The 24786-nt window shown below is 38.4% G+C and overlaps 2 protein-coding genes across 2 annotated transcripts; one reads left to right on the top strand and one right to left on the bottom strand.

The window, feature by feature from the left end:
• Window positions 1–5997: 5997 nt before the first annotated feature.
• Window positions 5998–15362, top strand: LOC138024150 (phospholipid phosphatase 1-like). The gene is made up of 6 exons (XM_068871256.1): window positions 5998–6299; window positions 8480–8601; window positions 9653–9856; window positions 11741–11798; window positions 13274–13450; window positions 14204–15362. The coding sequence occupies exons 1-6, from the start codon at window positions 6093–6095 to the stop codon at window positions 14360–14362; spliced, it is 927 nt and encodes a 308-aa protein (XP_068727357.1). The 5' UTR covers window positions 5998–6092; the 3' UTR covers window positions 14363–15362.
• On the bottom strand, window positions 15210–24760 carry LOC138024151 (protein PET100 homolog, mitochondrial-like). The gene is made up of 4 exons (XM_068871257.1): window positions 24693–24760; window positions 22032–22118; window positions 19173–19205; window positions 15210–15581 (listed from the first exon to the last, which is right to left on the bottom strand). Exons 1-4 carry the CDS (start codon window positions 24723–24725, stop codon window positions 15492–15494), a joined length of 243 nt encoding a protein of 80 aa, XP_068727358.1. The 5' UTR covers window positions 24726–24760; the 3' UTR covers window positions 15210–15491.
• Between the last annotated feature and the right edge of the window lie 26 nt (window positions 24761–24786).

Raw genomic sequence — 24786 nt, 5'->3', positions numbered from 1 at the left:
CGTAACGCCTACGAAGAACAGACATCTCGCTTGTTATACGCGTCTGTATTTCAGGTTAGAAATTCGCAGTTGTCCCATCAGAACCACATCACAGAATGATCAGAGAACAAAACAACTCTAATTTTCGAATTAACGCATTGTTTGGTACCTATCATCAGGATTTTTAGTTAACTTGTCTTGACATTTCCTCGGCTTCTCCTGTCAACTCTGATATACTTTAAGATACAAATGACACGAAAAAGAACTCAGAAATCACACCATTTTGGACAGGTTTTTTGGCCAATGCATCACGAGTTTGAAGCAGACCCCTCTCTGGTCTGCGTACAGCTATTACACATCTATTACAGGCCATGCGAGCAGTATCAAAACTATAAACACTTCAATATCTTAATCGAATTTGCCAAAAATAAACGTTACTGTTCTGCCTGAATCATGCAAAACCGTGGGAAAGTCGGCAAAACTTTGTACACACAACTGATAAGTGACTTCTATTGATTTCCCGTTGTTCCATGTAAAGCTAATCCTTTCATGGTTTTTGTCAAGTCACTGATAACGGACCCGTCTGTAGACGGATGCAATCCCACGACAAAGACTTCCACTCACACGGAACTTCAAAGCACACACGGGACTCTTGTACACTGACATTTTGAAAAGGTCCGAGTTTTTATAGTCAGTGAGTTTTTTTTACACAAGGCACTCCAAAAACGCGTGTATGAGCTTGCCAATTTCAGTTTCTTCTTGGCTTTCCCGTGGTCGCTTTTACTTGAATTGTGTAAGAACCGGTTCTCGCTTCTGAGTCTGTGGTTAAAATTAAATACCGATTCAAACTGAAGGTATCTGTCTGATTAGTATTTGCTGCCGCTGAGTGACACAGTGCGTTCCTCTGTCGAAGAAGTGCTCTCTTTTTGGTCTGTTAAAAAATCAAATTACTTCTACTGAGCAACGGCTTCTAATAATCTTGGACAAGCTGCTTGTAACGTTTGAGGCGGTGGTTGAAATCCTAGCGTAAGATAAATTAAAACACTGACTAGTTTTTTCCGGGTGCTTCTTGTTTTTCTGTACAAGTGGGTTATTTCTTAAGAGATCTACTTTCGCATAAACTCTTGTTCTTAGGCCATCGTAGCTTGAATAAACAGCGGTGATAAACATTAGGGCCGTTTATACGAGAGAAAATAAGCCGCGGCTTACTCTGGCCGCGACTTACATAAGACGCGAGCACCCCGCATAAATGGTACAAAATCTACGTTCACGGCTTATCCTGGCCTGGGAGTTTATACTCGTATAAATAGTTCCTTTCGCGTATTGTGTACGCCGTGGCCAGAGTAATCCGCGGCTTTTTTCTCTCGTATAAACGGCCCTAATGTATTCCAACGCATTTTTTTCAAAAATTGTAACGGTCACTTTTGACAATGTATGCTGACTAGCATACGGAACGTCAAGGTCTATATAAAAGATCTACTTTCGCATTTTTTTTTCGCCCCAGTCTTTTGACAAACCTGCCGGCATCATTGACTGAGGCCCCAGAGAGCAATTAGTAAGCCCGTAAGTTGGCATCTCTCGTTAACTTGAAATGTTCGCAAGGGCGACACTTGAAAATACTCGGAAACGGCTTAAAACAATTTCGATATTAATAAATCATTCAAAGGGGGATTGTCACTTCCGAAAGGCTCCTTTTGCCAACAAAACTGTTTTTATCTAATTCACGGCCATTAAGTTGGAAATAAACAGAACATCAAATCAGTTTTGCGCGCTTTCGTCTTCCCGTTAGCAAAAAATATATATATATATATATCCACGCTATTATGTTAAGGCAAATTTCTGATAAATCATATTCTTTAGACTTTTTTAATTTAAAGATGGCAAACGTGACTAATGAAGCCCTCGTTACTTTTAAACAGTTAATAGGAATCTTAAAGATTGCACGTCAGAGCAACTCTTGAAAATTTTCGACATTGAAAAATTATTAATAGAAGTTCCGTCACTTCTGAAAGGTTGACTCCGGCAACTAAAACTATTCTTTTGTTCCGCTTACGGCCATACAGTTAAAAATAGAACTCAGTCGGCTTCAATTGTATTCGGACCGCTCTCTTCTTGCAGCTAATAAACAAAAGACAAATTTATCCAATTATTTCACAGCAACTGAAATTGTCAACTGATTAGTGTGGCTTTTTTTAAGCCTTGTATGAATCACGAAGAGACAGAAGAAGCTCACAACACTTGGTCCACCACAAAGTTAATGGCCATGTTTGTTGTGGTTTTAAGAAACCAGCTTGAAAAACCAATCCAGCACAGTTCACGGTGTTAGACTGCCGTTCTGGGACCCTGGATGAACAACAGGAAAAATCCCAGGGGTTTTTTAAAATTTGTGGGAAGAAGCATCAGTTTGCCTTCCCCCAGGTGATGGATGTTTCTTTGAGCGGTAACATTAAGCTGTTGCCCTCGGAAAGTTTATCTCTAGTAGAAAGAAGGTGCCGGTTCATCGGCAAAATTCTCTTGAATCACACAACATAAACCTCGACTTCACTGGATGAATCGGGAATTGTCCTGTAAGGTTTCTCTTCTATTGAAGAAGACTAGCGATTAATTCTAAAAAAAAAATACAATTCGTTTTCCTTTGACCTGTGAGCGCTTACACCCGAATTTATGTTCGTATTTAGTATCACTATTTTTATGTCTGAACTCTTGTGGCCTGATCTGTACCAATGACAGGCACGGTCAGGAAGCTAAGACCGGTTTGATGTTAACCGCATTTTCTGGAGTTTCTCCTAAAGCAGTCGAGGTCTGTATTACTGACTTTGTTCAAAGTGACATATCTTCATGCAGTTAAATCTCTCCCTTGATAATCCCAGACGACTTTTTAAGTCCGTAAAAATCCAATTCAAAGGTGTTTATCGGTTGCTATTCCCGCGGTATCTAGAAAATACAGTTAAGCATGGATAATATAACTTCAACAAGCCAGGTCTGGGGCGATCTCGGTCTGTCTTCCGTGAGCTTTTGTTTATCTTCGAAATAGTTTGTTTTGGAATTTTTTTATGAGCAATTAATCGGGGAAATAGGCTACAAGTAAATTCCTAGATCAAAAAAAATCTTTCTTCTAAACTCTTGAAAGAGATGGAGCAGATTTAAAACGATTTACACGATGCTCTTTGATGCTGAAAAACCCGAAATCTTTCCGCTTGTCGTACGCAACGAAGTCACAGAAAAAGGAAGGAAAGAGCCTTTATCCAGATCTTAAGTTTGAAGCTTGTGCTGGAGCTTTCCATACAACGGTACGGGTGAGAAGCGACGACTAATTGAGTTTTTTTAAAGCGTTTGAATGAGAGTAGTTTAGCAAGGGTTGAATATTCGAGACTTCAGAGAGCAGAATCCAATGCATCGCCATGCAAATCTGCTGCCCTTTCAACCCCTCGGCTATCCGTCCATCTGCAAGGATCACTAAAAAGTAATTACATTCAGCCATATCCAGACGATAATGTTGCCATCGGCAGATCAAGTTATTCAACATTTCAATGGCAAATTACCTTTCAAGGATTACGTTGGCCTAAAGTTGTTAGCACTTACGTTTGAAATTCAGTCGCATAATGAGCTAAACGGATTACGGTGAAGTATTTAGCACAGAGAACGCCCGAGTGAATTTTTTTCTTACTTAATCTGGGCCCTGACTTTCATCAACAACTTCGCTTCCTTATTGACCCGTGAGAACTGTTCCTTGCCTACTATAGTGCGACTTTTGAGTGTTAAACCGGCATCATCCTAGAGACTCTTAAACATACATACTTAATTGACCACTCCCCTTAAAGGCTTTTACTTCAATGGCTAATTATAATTACGAAAGAACTTAGCTACAGAACAATCAGTGCTGTTTCAAAACAACACGGGATGAAATAAAAGCGTTCTCGTTTCAAAATGAACAAAACGTCCCCTATATGAGAAGTTTATCAGATTGTTTTTACATTTACGTTGGGGCTCAATTTTTTAGTTTGTGGATTAAAACATAAGTGATAGTTCTATAAGTGCCGTAGTTTTAAGCTGCAGACTCTAGTTTCTGAGCCTGTCACTGAAATTCTGTCTTCATTCTGATGAAGCTTCTGAGCAGCATTTTCCTGTGTTACTCTTAATTTTTTAGTCTGTGGATTAAAACGTAAGCAATAGAAAGTGCAGTAGTTTTAAGCTACAGGGTGTATTTTCTGAGCCTGTCACTGAAATCCTAACTGTGTTCATTCTGATAAAGCTGTTGAGCATCATTTTCCTGTGTTACTGTTAACATGGTCAATCCCTCCAAACCTTTCCTGTTGTCTGCTATGTCATGATTCTACTCTTGAGTATGTGGCTGAAACTCCGCGAGTGGGATTTCCGCGGTTGCTTGCGAATATCGCTTTCTGGAGAGACGGGGGATGCTCCGGGCAAAACCCCATCATATGTAGCCGTGAAGGACTCCTTTAGGGTTGCACGCGAAGAAATATAAAAATATAAATTTAATATCTTTTAAATATGGTCTCTTTTAGGGGTCAAAAAAAGCCTGGGCCACGCTCAGATTGGTCTCCTTTAGGGGTTTAATTCAAGATTTCCGACGATGACCCCCCCCCCCCTCCCCCTTCATATGAAATGACCCCAAATAAGCCACTGAGCAATATAATTTCCTGGGGCCGCAGAACACGGCACATCTATATTTTGAGTCTGCGGGTTAATTTTCTGAATGTGACCGCTCAAATGAAAGCTACTGCGCAGTACTTTCCTCTGGTGTTGTTTATCACGCTGCGTAAGGTAGTCTGTGAGAGAAATCCGTGTACGACGCTAACGATACGAAAACTGTACTACATATATGCCGCACAAGGTGGAGCTGTACTTTGAATGACATCGTTAAGTGTTACCAAACCAAGCATTACTTTGTTCCAGTATATGCTGGAACGAGAAAGCGCTATGTGTGGAAAGCTACCGAGCAGACTGTGCTTCTGTGGTGATACCAATTTTATATGAGCAAATGAGATTGAAAGAAAACACTCGACATTTTTTTCCGGATGAATTTCACTTATGCATGATGAAAGATATTCTGCAAAAGGCACGTTCTTGCACTTGAATCCTTTTCAAGTTCGTGCGATATTGTTTTTACTTTTGCTGTTGGAATACAAAGCAACTGCTGTCTTTCAAGATTCTCGTTAATTTTCAACTTGTACCGGACGAGATTTCGAGATAAGGACAATAATCTGCAGAGTAAAACTCCATCATCCGGAACTTTGTTATTAACGTATTTCATAATTCGAAAAATCTCTTGAATACCTAAGAGGCAAATTTGATAAATGGATAGAAGATTTTAAAAGCGCTTTTCGACCATCGTATGTTTGATAAGGCTGGCTAGGGTTAGTAACCACGAACCACTGAAGAGATCGCCGTGCAAGTCATCTTGTCTAGTGGGCGTTATTTTGGTTTTTTTTCGGACGCTGAGGTCGCCATTTTTCCGGTAAATTCTATCAATTCTCTTAAAAGTTAGCGAATCAACATTGTTCATTCAAGCAATGAATAAGTTCCGGAATTTGTTTTCTTTCGCGCACCAGCCCTAAATCTCATTTTTGCGGGATAATTAACAATCCGAAGGGAAAAATAAATAACCTATCGTAATTTGAGCTTGTGATTTTCATTGGGTCATGAGTGACACAAAACAGAAGTGAAACAGGAAGGCAGGCGTTGCGTTTTTAATGAAAACCCTTTGTGACCTTATCATATCACTTTGCATGGTTTGAAGCCACGAGAAGATGATGAGCAAGCAAAGTAAAGGAGTTAAAAAAAGAAATACGAAAAATAACTGCGAAAAGATAGACGTAGATACCGAACAAACTCGAACTGTCTTCGTCGTTCAAACACCTTTGTTTATCTTGCCCTACCCTACCCTACCCTACCCTAGAGAGGAGACCAATGGCATTACATAACCATAAGACTAGTATTTGTTTTAGCGATTATCCGCTAGCTTTCATTGATTACGCACAAGGTCAAAAGGTGACTAGGTATTTACGCGGCGATAAAAACCATATCACGACACAAGAGCCACGAAACACAACCGTAAAGTACAAGCAGAAGCACGTTCTCAGAATTCTACCATGTCTTCGACGAAGCTTTTCCAAATCGCCGATCTGGCCTGTCTTCTGATTGTTGGTCTTATAAACGCGCTCTTAGGGTTGGTAATTCCTCCCTATCGTCGAGGCTTTTTCTGTGACGATGACAGCATCAAATACCCCTTCACGTCAAAGGAGAGCCTTCCAAATTGGGTGGTTATTTTGGTGTCAGTCGTTGTCCCAGTCACTGTGGTAAGTATTTATGCCTTAAAGCGGTTGAAAATGGCCTCATTTTAAAAGACATTTCTCAACGCTCCATTGTGCGGAAACAAGCCGTCAAATTCGTTTCGTGTTCGAATTGGAGCGTGGGTAGTTTGAGAAGCGGAAAATGACATCGCCTTTTTTTTCTGGAGTGCTTTCGCTGGCATTTTCTGCATTTCCTTGGAGGAAAAAGGCCTTGGTTTAGTCTTGATTGTGAAAAAACTGTTTTCGCTTTGCGCTGTGATTTCATCGCGGCAAGACCACCTATGGGCAATATTGCGATCCCATTGAATCTCGCTGTTACTCACAAACATGTTCTCTCGGTAGGAAGATATACCCTTTTAAACAAGTTTCTTCAGCTTCAACTCGCCTTAAAAAAAAACAAAACCCTATCGAATTTTTCCGTTTCAGATTTTGCTCAATTCATAGAAGCTCCAAAATTGACTTAATTCAAGTTGTTTCCTTTCTGTTAGTACGTGTGTCATAATCCTTAAGATATCGCACGTGTTTTGCTCTTCTTTTTTGAAAGCTCAATATTTAATAAATTCAGTGTGTATCAACCAGAATGTGAACATGGTTTCCGCTGAAAACCACGCAAGTATAGTATTTTCAACGTGAATTATATTAATACAGTATTGGTTGTGAATGTGTTATCACGTTTCCTATCTCCCGTGATTATCATCACACTAAATGAATGTTATGAAAAAATGTTACGCTTTTAGATCATTTCCAATAAATATTTTATCATTCTGAAATAAGAGAAAAGAACGAATTGTCTCGTCCTATCTAGCAAGGGCAGCAACCCGATGATCGATCCAACAGGAAATTGATACCCAACCACCCTTGACATTGTTTTTTCATATTTCACGCGTATGCTTTGTTTAGCAGACAGTTTTTATTGTCGGTGTGACACCAGACACAGCAGGGAGTAACTTAATAGTTTCTGTTGGATATGAGTCAAGCCAGCAGGCTATGAACGAGACGCAGAGATAACTCCCTTATCTCGAGAGTATTGTTTCATTCAGTACACCGACGGAGCTTTTTATCAATGACCACGCTTGGAAATTTTGATAAGAGCAGGACTCCCCATGAAAACGTTTAAACGTTTTTATCATGCATTTTGGAACAGTTTCGAACCACAATTCAAACGAAGAGTCTGTTTATTCATCTATCAAAATAACGTGTTTATTGTTGCGTTTGTATCAATGTAGAATTTAAAAGCAGACGAAATAACGTTATTTTAGGGTTTATCTGAAAGATGACCTGAACAGAACAATGCATCCCTCAAAATATTTGTGTGTAAAAGCAAACATTAGTTGGAACGTGCTTAAAAGCAAATGTTGCAATTCCATATTTATGATTCGCACTATTTTATCCATTTTGTTAATTATCCAGTCATGGTATATTTTTCCTATGCAGATGTAAGAACAAGACCGTCCTACCCCACCCTACTCTACCTGTCTCATCATCTGATTGCATAGGGGAGGGGGCAGTGTATTTTACTATGAGGTCTTTCATATGCTACAAAGAGGGCTCTATTGATAAACCATCTTTACTTGTTGGCAAGTAAAACTGTTCTTTGACTAAAAATTTTAATAGCCATAGGTCGGTTTTGAAAATAACGATAGGTGGGTGTAGCACAACAATGTGGTTGTCCAAATGGTTTCAGTAAGAAAAAAAAAAGCTTATTGCAATGGGCACTAGGAAAGACATCTCTGGCTGAAACAGCTATAGCCCATGGAAATATACATATATACTTTTTTTAAATATTTTTATTATCATTATAAACAAGAACTATATTACCTTTACAATACGTACAAATAATACTTACAATACATTAGAATACAAAACAAAAAGAGAAAAATACGGTTACATACACTACTAAGATTTGCCCATGCAATTGATCCTCATTCACGTCATTTCGAATTCTGGCCCCAGTTTTTGAAAAGGCGGATAACACTATCCACCAGATAAATCACTATCCACTGGATAGCATATTTTTGGTTTTGCCCTGACTTATCCACTGGAAAGAGTTTTATCCGGCGCAATCCATGTTTGAACAACTTGGGCAAGATGGATAACCCTTTTTAATACCTCCATATATGCAGGAATCGTGGAATCTTCAGTTTACTTACAGTTACAATATGGTTGTTACGCATTACTTTTTTCAGATCCTTATTTGTGAAGTAGGACGGTATTACTATAATGGAGACCTCGGAAGACAGCAGTACAGTCAAGATGGAGAAGACAATTTGCTGTGCGGGCCATACACAAAAAAGCCACTATTCCAAAGGTAAGTGAAACAGGTGGAATTAATTTGTGTGATCACTGGCAGCTCTGCCAAAATGCAGAAGCTCAAAACCACAATAAGATAATTCAACCATGCATGAAGAGATAAAAAGAAAGGGCAAAGGAATATGAGATATTACTGTTTTAAAAAAGAAAACCAAGTATGCGAAATTATTCATCAACATCGATCCCTATTTGTTCTTCAATAAAAATCATAAGTTCTGCCACCCAAGTTCTTTTACATGTGAATTCCCAACCACCCAGGAAAATCCCTTGGCAAAATCTAATTAGAAATCTGTTTTGCTAATACCATATCCCTAATGAAGTGGCTATTTCTAAGCTCCTGTGTCAAGGGAGATCTGCCCCAACCTTGTTTCAATTAAACCATTACTTCAATTTACCCTGTCTAATCACTGGTTTTTCTGCAGTTGAGCTCTTAACTTACTTACACATTCCTGTAAGTTAAGCCAACTTATCCACCCCTTGTACCCCATTCCTATTTGGGTCATCATCTTAAGGTCTTTTGATAAGTCATGCCAGCTCCTTTTTCAATTTTAAAAAAGCGTTGTGTTTTATTTCATCCGGGTCTTTCACGGGAACAAATGAGCCCAACAAACTGACCTCCTCTCAACTGAGTGGCTTCATGGCTCAGTTGGGAGAGCATTGCACCGGCATCTCTGGATTTTACAGGTGTCTACAAGAGACAATTGCTGTAACTTTCCTGATAAGTGCAATGATCACTTCTCCCTTACATCAAAAGTGTTCTTGATAGAATGTACCTCTATGTATGGAGTTGTGGTCTGCTCTTTGATCTTTTGCCGAAACTCTTCTTTAAAACGAATTTTCCATTAAGGGTTGCGTAATAGCATCAAAATGTCTCCTCCCCCTTAATTTGATCTCAAAAATACATATTTTTTTTTGCTTTTTATAGAAGTAAGGGTCATCTTGCGACTAAAAAAATATAGTATAAATATTGTTTTTTAATTTAATCTCCCTTCTGCTGATAGCATTTTACTTAATAACATTCACTCATGTCTTATTTTGTTTCTCTCCAGGGTGTACAAAATAATATTTGTGTTCCTTTATGGGACACTAGTCAATCTCCTATTTACACTGTTTGTTAAAATCTATGTGGGCCAACTGCGTCCCCACTTCCTGGCTGTGTGCAAACCTAACATGAGCCTTATTAACTGCAGCGATGGATACATAACAAACTATGAATGCACTGGCACTGATTTAGAAGCAATTGAACGAGCGAGGTATGTCATTTTGTTTCGCTGTAATTGAAAGAAGAGTCTGCGTGAGTAAAATAAAGAACAGTGCTTCATCATAGGTATTCATACATGTACAACGTACATCAATTAGATCAGTTCGCAAGTTGAAATTGAGTGAGCCAGCCAACCATGCTTGATGTGTATAAATTTGCAATGAGTGAAACCTATTGGGTGTGACATCCAGTATTTCCACAGGAAGCCCAGAGGTACATATTTGCTTATATTATTACAAAAGCTTGGTACAGTCCATAGGCTGAGTAGTATTAACAACATTTGGAATTGCAAAATAAAGCTTGTTTACCTAGCTTTAGCAGAATGCATCCTTGGTTGTCCTGGCTGATCTGAATGACATTTTGTTGCTTTCAACTTGGGTGGAGATGTCCATCATTGAAGAAATTGCCACAAAATGTTATTTAGACCATCCAGGATAACCAAGGACAAATTTGGCTAAAGGAAAGTGGTTGCATTTTACAAATTTTACAAACGTTTTAAATACTACTCAGCCTATCTTGCTTCTGTAATAATATTTATGTGAAAACATACTTTACCTCTGGGTAACCTGTGGTTGTCCATCTTCAACCTTGTCGTCTGATTTCAGAGCTGCCTTTCAAATCATTTATGTTTACACTCAAAAGGGTTTCCTTGGGATTTCCAAAAGGCTACAGCAAGTGGCTAAATATTGTGTACAATAATCCAAGTAAATTTGGAAGTGTTTTTCTTTAAGTATTCTCCTACTCTAATAAAAGACCATGATTACTGAAAAACATTACGTGCAAAACGCCCTAAGTTCTCTCCTAACCGCAGCATTCTTGAGCAATATGTAGGTCAAAACACACTTGAAAAAAGGGTTGCATCCATTTTAAAACAACTTGAATGCTCTTAGACTCGTAAGAAATTTGGTAATTACTGCAATATTGAGTGAAAAACAGATCATGTTTATGACCCAATACTATTACGTAAGTTCTGTATTGTGATGTTAGGAACTTTGCGTATCGGACTCATACCTAATTAGAAATCTCAAAATGCAAGGATGCAACAACCATCAGAATTCATGAATATACATGTAACATATGCACAAAAATCAGATCTTAAAGCAAGAATAGTAAGAGATGTCAAAAGTCAGGGGAAAACAAAGTTAAAGTTTTGTATTCATAAATGCCTTCCTTTTCTTGGCTGTTCGGTTATCTAAGGACAAACCACTACAACAAGAAAATGTAGATGTTTTTAAAATACATTTAGGCAAAGTTAGAGTCAAACAATGTGTCCAGCAGCCTTCACCATTTGTATACGTGACCTGTGAGGTGGCCTTGAGGGGTTTCAAAGGGGCTTTTGTGGCTTCTCGCTTTCATGTGACAATCATTCACTGACAAGTGATCTTTGCAGATCATCTATTTTACAATAATGATAGTCGGATTGACGAATTTGATCCTGGCTATAACTTGACTCAAAGCTGAAACTAGAAGTACGGGTAAAGCTAAAATCCACTTATGGAGAACTATGAAATCCCTTGAATATTGCTTATAACATGGTCTCAAATTTGAAACAAAAAGTAACCCGTTAGAAGCTTTTCAATTAGTTTCTCTCTTATATGAAATTAGTCAAACTGCAGTGATCTTTCTAATTTTTATTTATAGTATCTCTATTCATATTTTTAGTCAATTTGCGTATCTCGGAAAAGTACCAAGCAATAAACAGCATCCAACATCTGAAATGAGTTACAAAATAGTGGCAAAAGATTATTTATTGCACTACTTAGTTACCACTCAATATTAATTTGGCTGCAACAGTTGGATGTACATAGGTCCATCAAGTCATTGTTACAGATTAGCAACCTATTCCTAACTATCATTCTCTGTGTTTTCTTTTCAGGAGGTCTTTTCCTTCAGCACATTCATCGGGTACAATGTACGGCATGCTGTTCTTGGCAGTAAGTATCTTAAACCCAAAGCATCATTGTTTTTCTTGGATACAGTGTATGACGAGCTTAAAGTGCATATGACGCAAATTATTGTTTTATTACCTTGTTCGAAAGAGATTTCAAAATGATGAAAAATGGCATTTATTTTATTGTGATAGCACTCTTGGTTGCCGAGTTATTCAAGATTTTGATTTATGCAAATTAGAGGACTTATAACGTCACATAGTTGGTAAAAAATGATGTAATATCATGAGGTAAAAAATTGAATATTTCGAAAACTTTTTCTGTATAGAACTGAAACTGTTTACAGTTGCTATACTCATCACAAAGTTTCATGATATGGCTCACTGTGACGTTTCAATGGCAACAAAATGGTCTCCAGGCCCTCTCCATCCAAAAGGTAAAATCTGAGTTTCCCTCCCCAATAAGTGTTATTTGCTCTTGATGTTCATTCAGTGGGTGTGAGCGAATATGGAGATTACACAGCACAAGTCTGTTAGACTCTGGAGCACCAAAGAAGGCATTTTTCATTCGAGAAGGTAGAGGTCTGGTAATGAGTATGTCGCTATGGTGACATCATAATCACTATCACAATGTGTGGTTCTAGCAGCACATCAACCCTGCAAAATTTCAACCCTGTTACTAAAGATATTCTTATATAATTCTTATATAATTTTGTGTCCACTCTGTGACATCACAAGTTCTCTAATTTGCATAAATCAAAATCTTGAATAACTCAGCAACCAAGAGTGTTATCACAATAAAATAAATGCCATTCTTCATCACTTTGAAAGCTCTTTTGTACAAGATAATAAAAAAAATATGTCATACATGTGGACTTTAACTTAAAATGGAAAGACGTCAAGGCTCCTATTGGATGGTACTCAAGATTATTTTTATTGCTTAAATTCCAAAAATCAGTGTTAAATTTTGTGTGGTTGATTACATTGATAACTTCAGAACTGTTCCCTGACACAAGAATTTTTTCTTTAAAGCAACACAGCTTTGAGTTATACATATACATGTTTTTTTCTCTGATTTTAGCTTCATGTGCAAGAAAAAAAACAGTACATTTATTTTTAATCCTGAAAGTGAGACAAAGATTTTATTATGTCTAATGCCAGATGATTTTACTCATAAGGGCCGCGTCATGAACGAATCTCTGTTAGGAAACTCAGTCAGCAGTTGCTCAAGTGGAGCCAACACTAACAGATAAAATTTGTGGAAATTTTTTCAAAAACATGTCATGTGATTCAATGTCTACAGAGTTGTCTATCACATACCCATATTACCAACAACTAAGCTACCTACCGGTAGTGCATACATGTATGACTAAATTAAAAACAACAGAACATTCTTGCTTTTCAAAACAAAATCTTAACAAACCCTTCATCAATGGGGATGATATAAATGCCATGTATATTTTTACCATCTAAAAATGTAAGCTTTATTGTAAAACTGCTTCTGTTTGTTTTTTTTTACAGCTCTATTTTGAAACTTTTGCAACCAAAGACAAGGGATTTTTGCTGAAACCTTTCCTTCAGTGTGGATGCATTATGGTATCACTGTTCTTTGGACTCAATAGAGTTAGAGAACACATGCATTCGTGGACTGACATTTCAGCAGGATTTCTACTTGGTGGAGCCATGGCATTATACATGGTATGGTCAAACCTATTTTCTTCTAACCTATGATTAATCGTTGTCTTCAGTTCAGCTAACGATTAATGTCAGCAGTCAGTGTTGTGATAAAACAACTCAAAGCAAAAAACAAGTTGGCCAATGTTGTGAATGCTTCAGCAAAATAAAATCAAATTGAGTTTTCGCCATGCTTGATGCCAACACCCATCCAGGCAAACAATGTTTCGTCGAGATAGGGAAGAAGACCTAGTTAAATGTTTATAATGCGCCTTGGCGAGGCAGCCTCTCTTGTTCCAAACTATAGCCTGTCAAAATATTATTGATCAAAACTAGCGCTCAGTCGGACTCACAAAATTTCACAAGTTAATAGATAAGTGCCTCTATCTACTAGTCGCATCACAACATCAGGTATGACATTATTTACAGTACCGCTCAAATGTAAGTTATCACCCTCGCGTGTCGCGCTCTAGGAAACTTGCATTTGAGTGGTACTGTGCACCTACAACCATCAGACTGAAAAGGAGTGTGAACATACGTACATTGTATACATACGACCATCAGACTGAACAGGAGTAATCAAGACAATAGCTTATGTTAACCTATACCGATCCCTTTTAACCCAGGAAAAAGGTTTTCCTCAGGGGAAAGGGATACCCAAAGGTAAACTAACGACATGTCATCACAACACGTTGTTCATACATGTACCTAATTAATGTCCAAACCACTTTTTACCACTCTTTGACGTTCAAGTTTTCTTTTCTTTCATTTTTGCAGGCATTCAGGGTCCTTCATCTATCAGACTTTTACCCACCAAAGAAAGAACTAGGCAACATGCGGAGAGAGACCTTGAAGACTTCTTCTGATAACAATGTGTTTTTACCTTCGCCAGTCAGTAGTGAATTTCAATTCAGCACAGCAGTAGTTGTGCCATGAAAATTTATGATGGAATGAAATTCCTGTTTGCTGAGAAATGGAAAAGAAGTACATCTTAGAGATTCAGGAAGGGAAGCATGGTGTGCAGGAGAGAAGCACAAAGCCGTACTCACAACCATCTGATTACGCTCTGAAAGACAACCTTCATGAAAGGGAAAGCAAACTCTGTTTGCAGGAATTGACAAGCAATGATCTTTGACTGTCCTTTAAACTCTAGTTGTCTATCTGTACTTCAGGTATTACTAACAATATAGTGCAAGTTACCGAAAATTTAATATTTTGGCAATGTAGCTTTGATTCATATTTCACAACTCTTTTTCTGAGAATTATATTGAGAGAGAGAGAGAGCAAGAGAGAGAAGCACATTCTGTCTGAAACTATTGAAAAATTTTCATGGTGTGTAAAGTTCTTATATACTAAATGCCAAGTGTACATTGTAAACCGTTAAGTGAGTGATGTAGGTTCAGGGAGACCATGGATAACGGCATTCCAACAAGTTATGACATCAATCCACACAACTATATCAAAGACTTAAGAAACTTAAATGACTGGCCAGTGGAAAGTTGACAGAGAGTTGTTTACTCTGTTGTAAGACAATGTCAAATTGCCTGAAAAAAATCAGTTGTGTTATTAAAAAAAGTAAAAGATCATGTTGGGTGAAATGTAAAATTCCAGTAAACTATCTCCACCCAAGACACGAACATGTGATCTAAGTTTTTACTCTGACCAAGATCATAAAAATCTGTTGCTATGTGATGCCATCACACAGAAAGAGTCAAGGATGTTTTCTGAAACTTACGCAGCAACACTTAAAAGAAAAATATCAAAATTCCCTTTACCAAGTGTGTTAAGCAGAAATAGTTTTTATTACCCAGTGCAAGAGATGTACACTTAAATATCTATGACATACTACTTTGTACAATTTACATAGTTCATGTATTTATGGTGTTCCATTTCAATGGAGCATTGAAAGAGTTTTTATTAAAAAGGAAATGAGCTTAAGGCAATGTTTTTGTTTGTCGCCTTGTAACCATTTTATCCCTCAAACAAACTGTTGATTCATTCTTGGATGAGTAAATTTACTCAAATGTACATACATTTTACTCCAAACTACCAACTGCTGAAGTGATTAGGAATCCGTCTCTTCTGGGTCTTTCTGCTTTGCTAACAATAGTTTTTCTCTTGCTTTTTTTAAATCCTCTAAAGTTGTTGGTGGCTTCTGTGAAATAAATTAGAGTGCATTCCAATAAGACAATGAGCTTATCAGAAACAATGGGTGCATAGGAGGAAAACGAACTAAATTCTGTAACTGAAGTCTACCTCAAATGTTGAACTTATTAGCATTATTTTGTTATGCTCTACCACTGGCCTACACATACATGTACCAAGGGCTTATAGGAATTTACACAATGACCTATAATATTGGAGAGGAAAAATTGAACAGCAAAATCGAATTAATCTTTTCCCCCAAACCAAAGATAAAGCCAGCTGCAGGGTCCTGTATGAAAGGAAACTTCCGTTTTGTCCAAATTATGGATTAGTCCACCCAAAGACCAAAAGACCCCATCGTGATTTTCAGTATTTCAGAAAATTGTGGCTTTGAACACCGTAATCAATATTTCTAGCCACTCATACTACTGTACAGTGCATTTGGGGGTGTTCTTTGCACAGAAAACCTGAAGATCCAGTTCTGCAAGGAAAAGCACAGTCCCTGTAGAAGCCCCTGACTTGGATCAGTAGACTAAGTATTGATTGGTTACCCATTGACTCCCAGGGGTTTGCCATTGACGAGTAAAATCGTCTGGTGTTACACAGAGTAAAAATACTCTCCCATTATAGACAGAGTAAAATACTCAGTATGGCCAGTTCAGGCTGGCTTGGGATTGAAAGGGTTAATAGAATTTGTTCTCAGATTTATTTAGAATACCATTAACTCTAAGAGCTTGAATTGGGCAACACAGGAGGGATTTGGTCTGTACCTTGAGGGAGATATGCTTAGAAATGCAAGCGGATTTCAATAAGTGTCACTAAGTGTCCCCTCGCTCTCTTCCTCCAACTTAAAAAATTAATCACTTGTGTCTCGGAATAAAAACAATTATTAAAAGTGTCCCCAAATGCTGCTTCTCAAGTACAAATTAACAGCTGCATCTACCGACATCTGTAGTAAGATGATGGTTTGACACTGACTATTTTTTTTTTTTTCATTCAAGACATTTCGGCTGGTGCTTAAGCATTCATCAGTTGAAATACAACGTTAGTACGCGTGATTCACATAACAGCATGTTGAGCGCATGCTGAGCAAAAAACCCGCACGAAGTTTCTTGAAAATGTAGGTTTGAAGGCGACTTTGATTTGTTACTGCCTTAAGATTAGCCTCCTTTGCAGCCGTTTTTAGGCTCGGTTCGTCCCTCCCCACAAACGGCTGTGAAGGAGGCTACCTTAAGATTCGACTAATCCTTTCCAAAATGCCCTGCACATAGGGTAACAGCATGAAACCCTTGGATAGTAGAATGGTGGGGAATTTCGACAGCGACCTTTCCCAGCTAATGATGAGGGATGAGGGATAATTATTGTCTTGCAGTTCACCCTTGACACACTTCGTTTCTTCGCGTTTCCCTTTTTGTGTTGGTGGTATGTTCTTTGCCCTGCCTAGGGGGGTGGGGAGCTGTGGCGAAAGTTCCTGTTTCAAAAACTTAATACTCTCCTCCATAGAAAGGGGTATTTACAGTCTGATCGAGTCAATCAGCCAAAGACATGATACGTGTCTCAGTCACTAACACCTTGAAAACTTACAAATTGCCCACAGCAGTTAATTAACGTAAGGAGAGAAGCCCTAAGTGGTGGTTCTGTTATGTTCACCACAGTCACACGTGTCGTGTCTTAGAAAGGACCAAGTGGATAAGTTTCACCAACACCTCAATTCAATTAACCCCTACAGACAGTTCACTACAACAACAAACACTTTATTTATCGAGGGTGAAATACATTATTACCGGTTAGCGGTTACGCACTTTTGTACAACAGAAGAAAACATGTTCTATGGTCTCTTACTCCTTTTCACAAAAATCTCATAAAGGAGAATCTACTTTTTTAAACCTAAACAGCATCTTGTTTGTGTACAAGATCCTGCTTAAAAGTTTATTATTGTAATTCTCTTAATTTAGTATCCAATGTTGTTTTGAAAGGTAGCAAATATATCTTTTCCCAGTCTAACTGGAATGTGTGGGTATTGAAATCGTTGTCTTTCCTCTGCACTGTTGGTGTTAGTAGATATCTTTGAAACAAAACTTTCATATAATGACTTTGATTGTAGACTTTGGAAATCAACTCTTTTCCCTTCAATACCTATTGTAATTAAAAATAATAATCTGGGATTAGGTCATTTGTTTTTGAGGAGATAGAGATTTTATCTGTTTTTAATACTTCGCACCATTCTTGCGGAAAAGAAGCAAAGAAACTGAAAGTAGGAAATGCTACATTGGTGAGAGAGTTGAATATAATGGCTCCTTGTTTGACTTGAGCTCTCCCCTTGTGTCATAGAGATCTCCAATTTTAACAACTCCAAGATCAACCAGCCTATCGTTATAAATTGACTTAGATTCGATACAAATAAGCCGATTGTTCCATAATGCATATGACTTGATTTGCTATTTCAGAGAGTGAGGAAGGGTTGTCCTCGTTTAGAAGGGCCCATGTCACAGTGCATTCTTTGTAAAATTCTGGAAGAGCTATCGGGAATTTACTGTAGTTAAAATTAAAATGGAACTTGTTAGAATTTCCCCCATACTCTTTTAAGATAAGAATCCAAAAAAATACTTCCAGCTAGCAGGATCAGTGGACAGATATCTCTTACTACAGATTATTCTTTGGGCAGAGATCATAGACTCAATTCCTCAGCGCGCGCTCAACATGCTGTTGTTTGAATCACGCATGCTAACGTTATTTTTCAACTGATGAAGGCTTAAGCACCAGCCGAAACGTCTTGAACACAACATCAAAAAACTAGTCAGTGTCAAACAGTTATCTTATTATGTTAGCTCCTGACTGCCACTACTCTATTTTTAAAGAGCTGCATCTACCCAAAGCTAAAAATAATGCCAACTTCTTTCCTTACTGCTGGAAATACGTGTAGGTAGCAAATTCTTAGGGCTGATTTACACGATACGATTTTTGTCGCATGCGACAAGCTCACGACAGGTCTATGACATGACTTACGATTGCCGCAGCATTTTAAAATTCTACTACATTTTCTCTGACGTACAAAACATTCGTAAATATTGTTTTTGTCCTGTCTTAAGAAGTTTTCGCATGCGACAATAATCGTAACATGTAAATCGGCCCATATAAATACTTAATGGCACACTTTAGATTGGATTTCAGAACTGGGTGTGCATCTAATTACGTGCAGGTCTGGATTAAGTGCATTGAGGTCACACTTTCTCAACTGGTGTTCATAGTCTGTAGTTTGCATCATCTTTCTAATCATTTTGTCCCTGCAACTTCTTTCCTTTCCAACCTTCCATTTTTCCCTCCTGAAGCCTCATCTGCATCCCCTCTGGTTCAAGTACATGATTGTACACCTCCTTCTCTAGCACCAACTAGAGAGTTAGGTGTATTAACATCACCACCCCTCCCCCTCCTCATCATCATCATCATCACCATATGAAGCAGGATGCTACATGTATCTGATGAGGCCAGAGGCAAAGGTAGCATTGTATTGAGGGTTAAGGCCTGAATGTTATAATTTTTACAGTATAAATTATTTATGTAACCTAAATCATATCAAAGAAAAGCTATCAGCAAAACTCACATGGCAATCCTTGTCTTCAGGATAAAGTTCTTTCTAAAGAACAAAGACAATTAAATTTCTAAGAAGACTGTTTTGAGAGGGCAAAAAACATTTTTTAAAAAGGCTTGCTACAGTGAATGTGGGAGAGGTGCAGCACAAATACTTGGTACTACCTGCTTTGAATTGTAAAGTGATCTTGCAAAAGAAAAGCAATTAAGTGACAAAGGGACAATTGCTAAACCACAAAACACTGAAACAGCGAAACAGCGAAACGAAACAATGAATCATCACATATTACCTCACCATACATTGAATACTAACCAACAAAGGTTGGATTTGAGATTAAATATCGTTTTAGGCCTAATTAGGCCTAAAATGTTATTGCTCCTTGCAAAATTCATTAATAATTCATAACTGTGGCAGCCAACAGAAATTCACTAGTCAGATCACATGTATACATGTAGGTGTGTAAATCCTGATAAAGTTCAACTGTCTGAAAGCATGGGGAGGGATTGAATAGGTGCAGGCTGTAGCTGGGGAAGGCTGGGGTTGATAATTTGTTAATTTAATAACAGTTGAATTATCAAATAGGATTAACTTTTATAAAGATCTCTAACTCTAATAAAGACGAGGCTATAAAATTGTACAAAGTTTTTTTATTTAATAAATCCCATTCCCAAGTTTGACATTTCAATCTTAATATGAATCCTAATCTTAATCTCAATTATTGAATTATACATAAAAATAATGTGAGTGGGAGACCTTTATGGGCATTTAAAACGGCGAGCCATTTTAAAGCCCATAAAGGTCGGACGTGAATATTTTATCTTAGGTACTTGTAAAATGAAACAATACCTATAGATTGTGATTGTTATGTTAATCATGTGGACGTGGAGTTGTCCCATATGAGTTTGGAAGTATTTAGCATTAAGTTCATAGAGCTTGTGTGGTACATTGTCCAAACATGGCTGGTCGGTTTTGCTCTCCAAAGAGCAAAGAAGAAGTGACCAGTCTAGAGCTGGAACCACTCCTGACCAAAAGCAATGCAATACAACACTAAAATAATGGGGTAGAAAAGTCATCGAAGATTGGCAGCAGTGATGGCAAAATAAACGTGCAATGTCAGAAGTTGTTGGAGTAGCCGGTCTCAAATGCGAAGATGTTCAAGATGTGACGGTTTCAGTAGAGCATGTGTCGCCAAATACACTAAAGTTTTGGTTGAGCAAATTCATTTGTGAAGTGGCCAAGCAAAATGGAGAGCATTATCCACTCAATTCGCTATATTAATTTTGTTAGTTTGTGCGATTAACTGTCATTTACGCCAGGCTGGAGGAGAGGTTAATGCCTTAAACTTTCTCAACATAAGCACAAAGTAAAGTACACTGTTGCATAATAGTCAGGATTGAGATTAGGAGCAATCTTAAACCCAACCTTTGTCAGTTAGTATTCAATGTACAGTATGGTGGGGTCATACATGGTGTTTTGGTGTTTCATGGCTTACATGATTTTGTAGTAATGACCGTGACAAAACTTCTTTTTTCTCTGAAAAAGGGTCTAAGAAGTCCAAACTCTTTCCCTTAGCAATTCCCAAAACTTACCAATTTACATGATAATATCATTTTAGCAGAAATAATATTGCTAATAATTTTCATTTCATTTATACCATTTTTCCTTCTTCGTCCTAGTTTCTCCACCATTAAATAAAGTTCTATTCTAGTCATCATTATCATCTTTGTAATGTGATGCTAAGACACCAATAGTGCAAGTATAGTGCAAGAGGGTAAGCCAGTTATACCCCCACCCACTGGGCCCCTCTTGGTCTGCGCCTGTGTATTGGTTATTCCACAGATACCCCAACCTACCCTTCAGCAATCCACCTTCATGGGACTACCTCCAGGATGATCAGGGAGTTCCCCTATCCGCCACCCAGGGGAAGCGCTGTATAGGCTGGAGTGCCAGCCTTCTGATAGTTAAAGCCTCTTAATTTAGGAAGGGGTATTGCAACCCACTTCTGACACCATGTAAATCCTGCACAGATGAAGACAGCCTGGTTACGTGGTCATGGTGCTGGACCACTAGCTGAGCAAGTAGTGGAAATGTGGCAATTACTGTAAATGCACACTCACTAATTATTCATAAGCTTCAAGCACATGCAAAAATTTACATTTTACTGGGTAATACTTGTCATGTGCATGGTACATGTCATATTACGAAGTTGTACACAATATTCTCTAAACATGATTGTTAAGCTGGAAGGGCCAAACAGTGTGCTAGATTTTTCTTTTTCCTGGTTGAAAAACCACTGAATGGACTGTGTCAGTCATGGACTTCTATGGCATTTTTCAAGCAAAGTGGAGGTTGGGTGCCTGAGACATCCAGGAGCTTCCACTATTGGCAGCCAACTCCCAGATGGAGACCGCTCCCATAGCTGGCAAATCCAGGCAACCCAGCCATGCCATGAGCCCCCACGCAGAGGGAGAAAGCAGGCACCGTCACACTGATAAAACAGTGGAAAGAAAGGGAGGGACAGGGGAGGGGAGACAGCCTCCAAGAAGTTCCCACGCTCAGAAAAACGCTAACGCTCAGAAAACGCTTACTAATTATAAAACGCCATCAAAACTGCTACAATGCCCTATGGACCAAGAACACGAAGAATCCTGGCACATGCGCATATCTAACAAACCGCTGACCGCGAAGGTAAAACTTATGCTCCAAGTTGTTAACTCTGTTAAATTTCATTTTACTGCATGAAATTTCTATGACTAAGGTTAATATTATCCACAGTGAACAAACCATATCATTACTTTTGGCCTTTCACAACTTTAAAGACATTTTTAGCATTCTACTGAAAGTGACAGAGCCCCTTTAAAATTTACCAACCTTTTTCTGCGACATGAAATCATCATGCGATTCTGGCAAATTGAAGTAAAAAAACACAGCGACTGGAAAGAATACATACAGTACAATCTGTAAGGCAAAATAAACTGCTATTAGGAAACTGATTTCAAGGAGAAAGTTCACTGGTAGGTGTAGACTTGCCACAAGTCGACCTCACGATAACCCCAGAAGAAAATGTTTCGGTGAGCGAATCGTGATTTTTCGTACGCGAAGTGAATGAGCGAGCAACGAAGTCGCGAGAGGTCGACTTGTCTCGCTTGCAAAGTTTTCAGACGTCATTCGCAAGCCCTGAACTTGATGGCGCAATCCGACGAAAACAGTCGAACATGTTTGTTTCTACGAAATCGAAAGAGGAAATTTGTTAACTTTGTGCTAAAGGTATCAGAAACAAAGATGAAATAAAACGAAAGCTTTTTTTTCAATCTTGAGTCGCCGCTTGGAAAGGAGATCTCCAGTGGTATTTTCTGGACCAACACTTGTGCCGTGATTTGTGCTGATAGAAACGAAAGACTAATATATTCGAAAGATTAGCAAGTAAGGGAAGGCTTCGAATCGTCAAGAAAGTCAATTGATTTCACTCATGAAAGATCAGGTACGCTTCAGGTGTAGGAGACGTACTAGACCGGGATTAAAACTTACATCTTACAATTTAGCGATGCAATGACTCTCGTCGATGAATACACATGCATTTTAAAATTTTTTGTTCCATTCGACGAAAAATGTGTTGATAGTCGTTGAGAATCGCCTCGGGACTTCCAGACACCCGTTTATACTTAAGATTGGAAATGTGTTGTCTAAATAGCGACCGGCTAGAGACCAATTGAAATCTTTCGTGAGTGAAATCAGTGGAAGAATTACGAAGACGATAGCATTGCCACCCGCTCCAAGTAAACGACCAAAAGCGTACGGGACTAGTTCAAAGGTCAGACTTTTCCCAGCTCTGGTTGGAGAAGACACAAACAGATCTATGCAAGACAGATACTGATTATTCTTCAATTATTTTTCTCTGATGGTCGCGTAATTTGGAACATCCGGTGGCCTTAGTAGCATGTTTGAAAATCACGCTTCACTGCGTGTGGCAAATTTTGATTGACAACTCTATCCCCTGGGGTCCACAAGGACTACTCTGATTGGCCTAGCTCAGCGACCCGTTTTTGGGTCGCTAAATTGGCGCCAATCAAGAATGAAAAGTCCTTCGTTCTGCGCGCATCTAGACGAAGGACTTTTCGAAAGTCTATGGTAGGTGTTAAAGTGGAGGACACAAAAAGCAACAACAGGTAATTTTTAACACTTGTAAGAGTTGAGTTGCCCTGTTTTGTAACGTAATTCACAGTATAAATCACATGAAAAAAAATAATTGACGTTAAATTTCATCAGTCTTGATAAAGATTCTGTGATGGAATCGACAGTTCGTGCATCTTAAAAAGTTTAATGCCGGTGTTTGAAACCTTGCAGCTTATGTTCAAATTTCTGTTATGAAAGGATCAAAAAACTTTTTCTTCACCAATACTGTAAATTGTTACATGAAATTACACTAAGCTATTGGCACAATAGTTTTACAGCAAATTCTAATCACAGATATGGACTGATAATTTTAAAAACTGTTGTCATTATCAAAATGAATTATTAGCTGTCACTACTCATTGAAACCACTGTTTATCATGCGCTGTTAGGGCTCTATCAATTCCAAGTCCATCCATTCCTTTCCCAGGCATTGGCTACGACTCATAACTAAGATGAGGCATTTTAACCCTTTCGTTCCCATGATCGAGATGTTCATTCTCCTAACCAGTGTTATGGAAATCTTTGCTGGGTAGTAATGAGAATTTGATGTTATGTCAAGATCACTCCTCTTAAGTTGATAAATATCTTCCTTTTCAATACCTGTCTGACTGACAAGTCATTGAAATTGCGAAGGGAATTACAAACTGATCATTCATAGGAGTCATAGGGTTAAAAAGCAATGCTTTCTGTCAAAATCTTAAATGTTCATGCGCAGGGATGGCACAGTGGTGAGAGCACTGGCCTCCCACCAATGTGGCGTGGGTTCGAATCCCATACTTGGTATCATATGTGAGTTGAGTTTGTTGGTTCTCTATTCTGCACGGAGAGGTTTTCTCCGGGTACTCCGGTTTCCCCTCTCCTCAAAAACCAACATTTGACTTGATTTACTTTCATTGTTAATTTCAGTTTATAGTGTCCCCAATTAGTGCTCCAGTGCTAGAACGACTAGACACTTAAATAAAGTTCCTTTTTTTTTCCTTTCTCCACGTTATTTTAACTTGCATGCTCCTAACGTCATAGAATAAAGGAATCAATAACACTGACTTTGAGTATGCCAGATTCCATCATACCTCTGTTAAGATGCACGTGGCTAAATGCCTGACAAATTTTCAGGGGAGTCAGAATGTGTAAATTTGGGGTTGATGCAGCAATGCAATATGTCATGCAACCCTCCAATCTACATGTAGGCCCTCAAATGAATTTCATTTCAAATGAAAATGACTTTCCCCGAACAACATACAAAATTCAACTTATGTCACTCAGTGCATTATGGTGGTATAACGAACTGGCTTGCACCACTCAGAATGACTTTTTTTGCAATGGCTATATCACAGAACATAAAAATATTTCAAAGGTTACCCTGCCAAGTTCAATCTTCGACCCCATCGCCATCTTGAACGAGGTAAAGCAATGGAGACTGAGTACCAATTGCGCAAAAACTCTTGCACGCATA

Source organism: Montipora capricornis, chromosome 11 (assembly GCF_036669925.1).
Source record: "Montipora capricornis isolate CH-2021 chromosome 11, ASM3666992v2, whole genome shotgun sequence".
Lineage (NCBI taxonomy): Eukaryota > Metazoa > Cnidaria > Anthozoa > Scleractinia > Acroporidae > Montipora > Montipora capricornis.
The sequence above is the reverse complement of the archived record's forward strand: the minus strand, read 5'-3'. Positions and strand labels throughout refer to the sequence as shown.

What these genes read in the sequence shown, in the direction of transcription:
- LOC138024150 (XM_068871256.1), top strand. Translation starts at nt 6,093, where the DNA reads ATGTCTTCGACGAAGCTTTTCCAAATCGCCGATCTGGCCTGTCTTCTG. An exon ending in ACGGCATGCTGTTCTTGGCA is followed by an intron (nt 11,799 to 13,273) that starts GTAAGTATCTTA and finishes TTTTTTTTACAG; the next exon opens with CTCTATTTTGAAACTTTTGC. An exon ending in GAGCCATGGCATTATACATG is followed by an intron (nt 13,451 to 14,203) that starts GTATGGTCAAAC and finishes TCATTTTTGCAG; the next exon opens with GCATTCAGGGTCCTTCATCT.
- LOC138024151 (XM_068871257.1), bottom strand. Translation starts at nt 24,725, where the DNA reads ATGGCGATGGGGTCGAAGATTGAACTTGGCAGG. An exon ending in CGAAGATTGAACTTGGCAGG is followed by an intron (nt 22,119 to 24,692) that starts GTAACCTTTGAA and finishes TTTGCCTTACAG; the next exon opens with ATTGTACTGTATGTATTCTT. An exon ending in ATTTCATGTCGCAGAAAAAG is followed by an intron (nt 19,206 to 22,031) that starts GTTGGTAAATTT and finishes TTTGTTCTTTAG; the next exon opens with AAAGAACTTTATCCTGAAGA.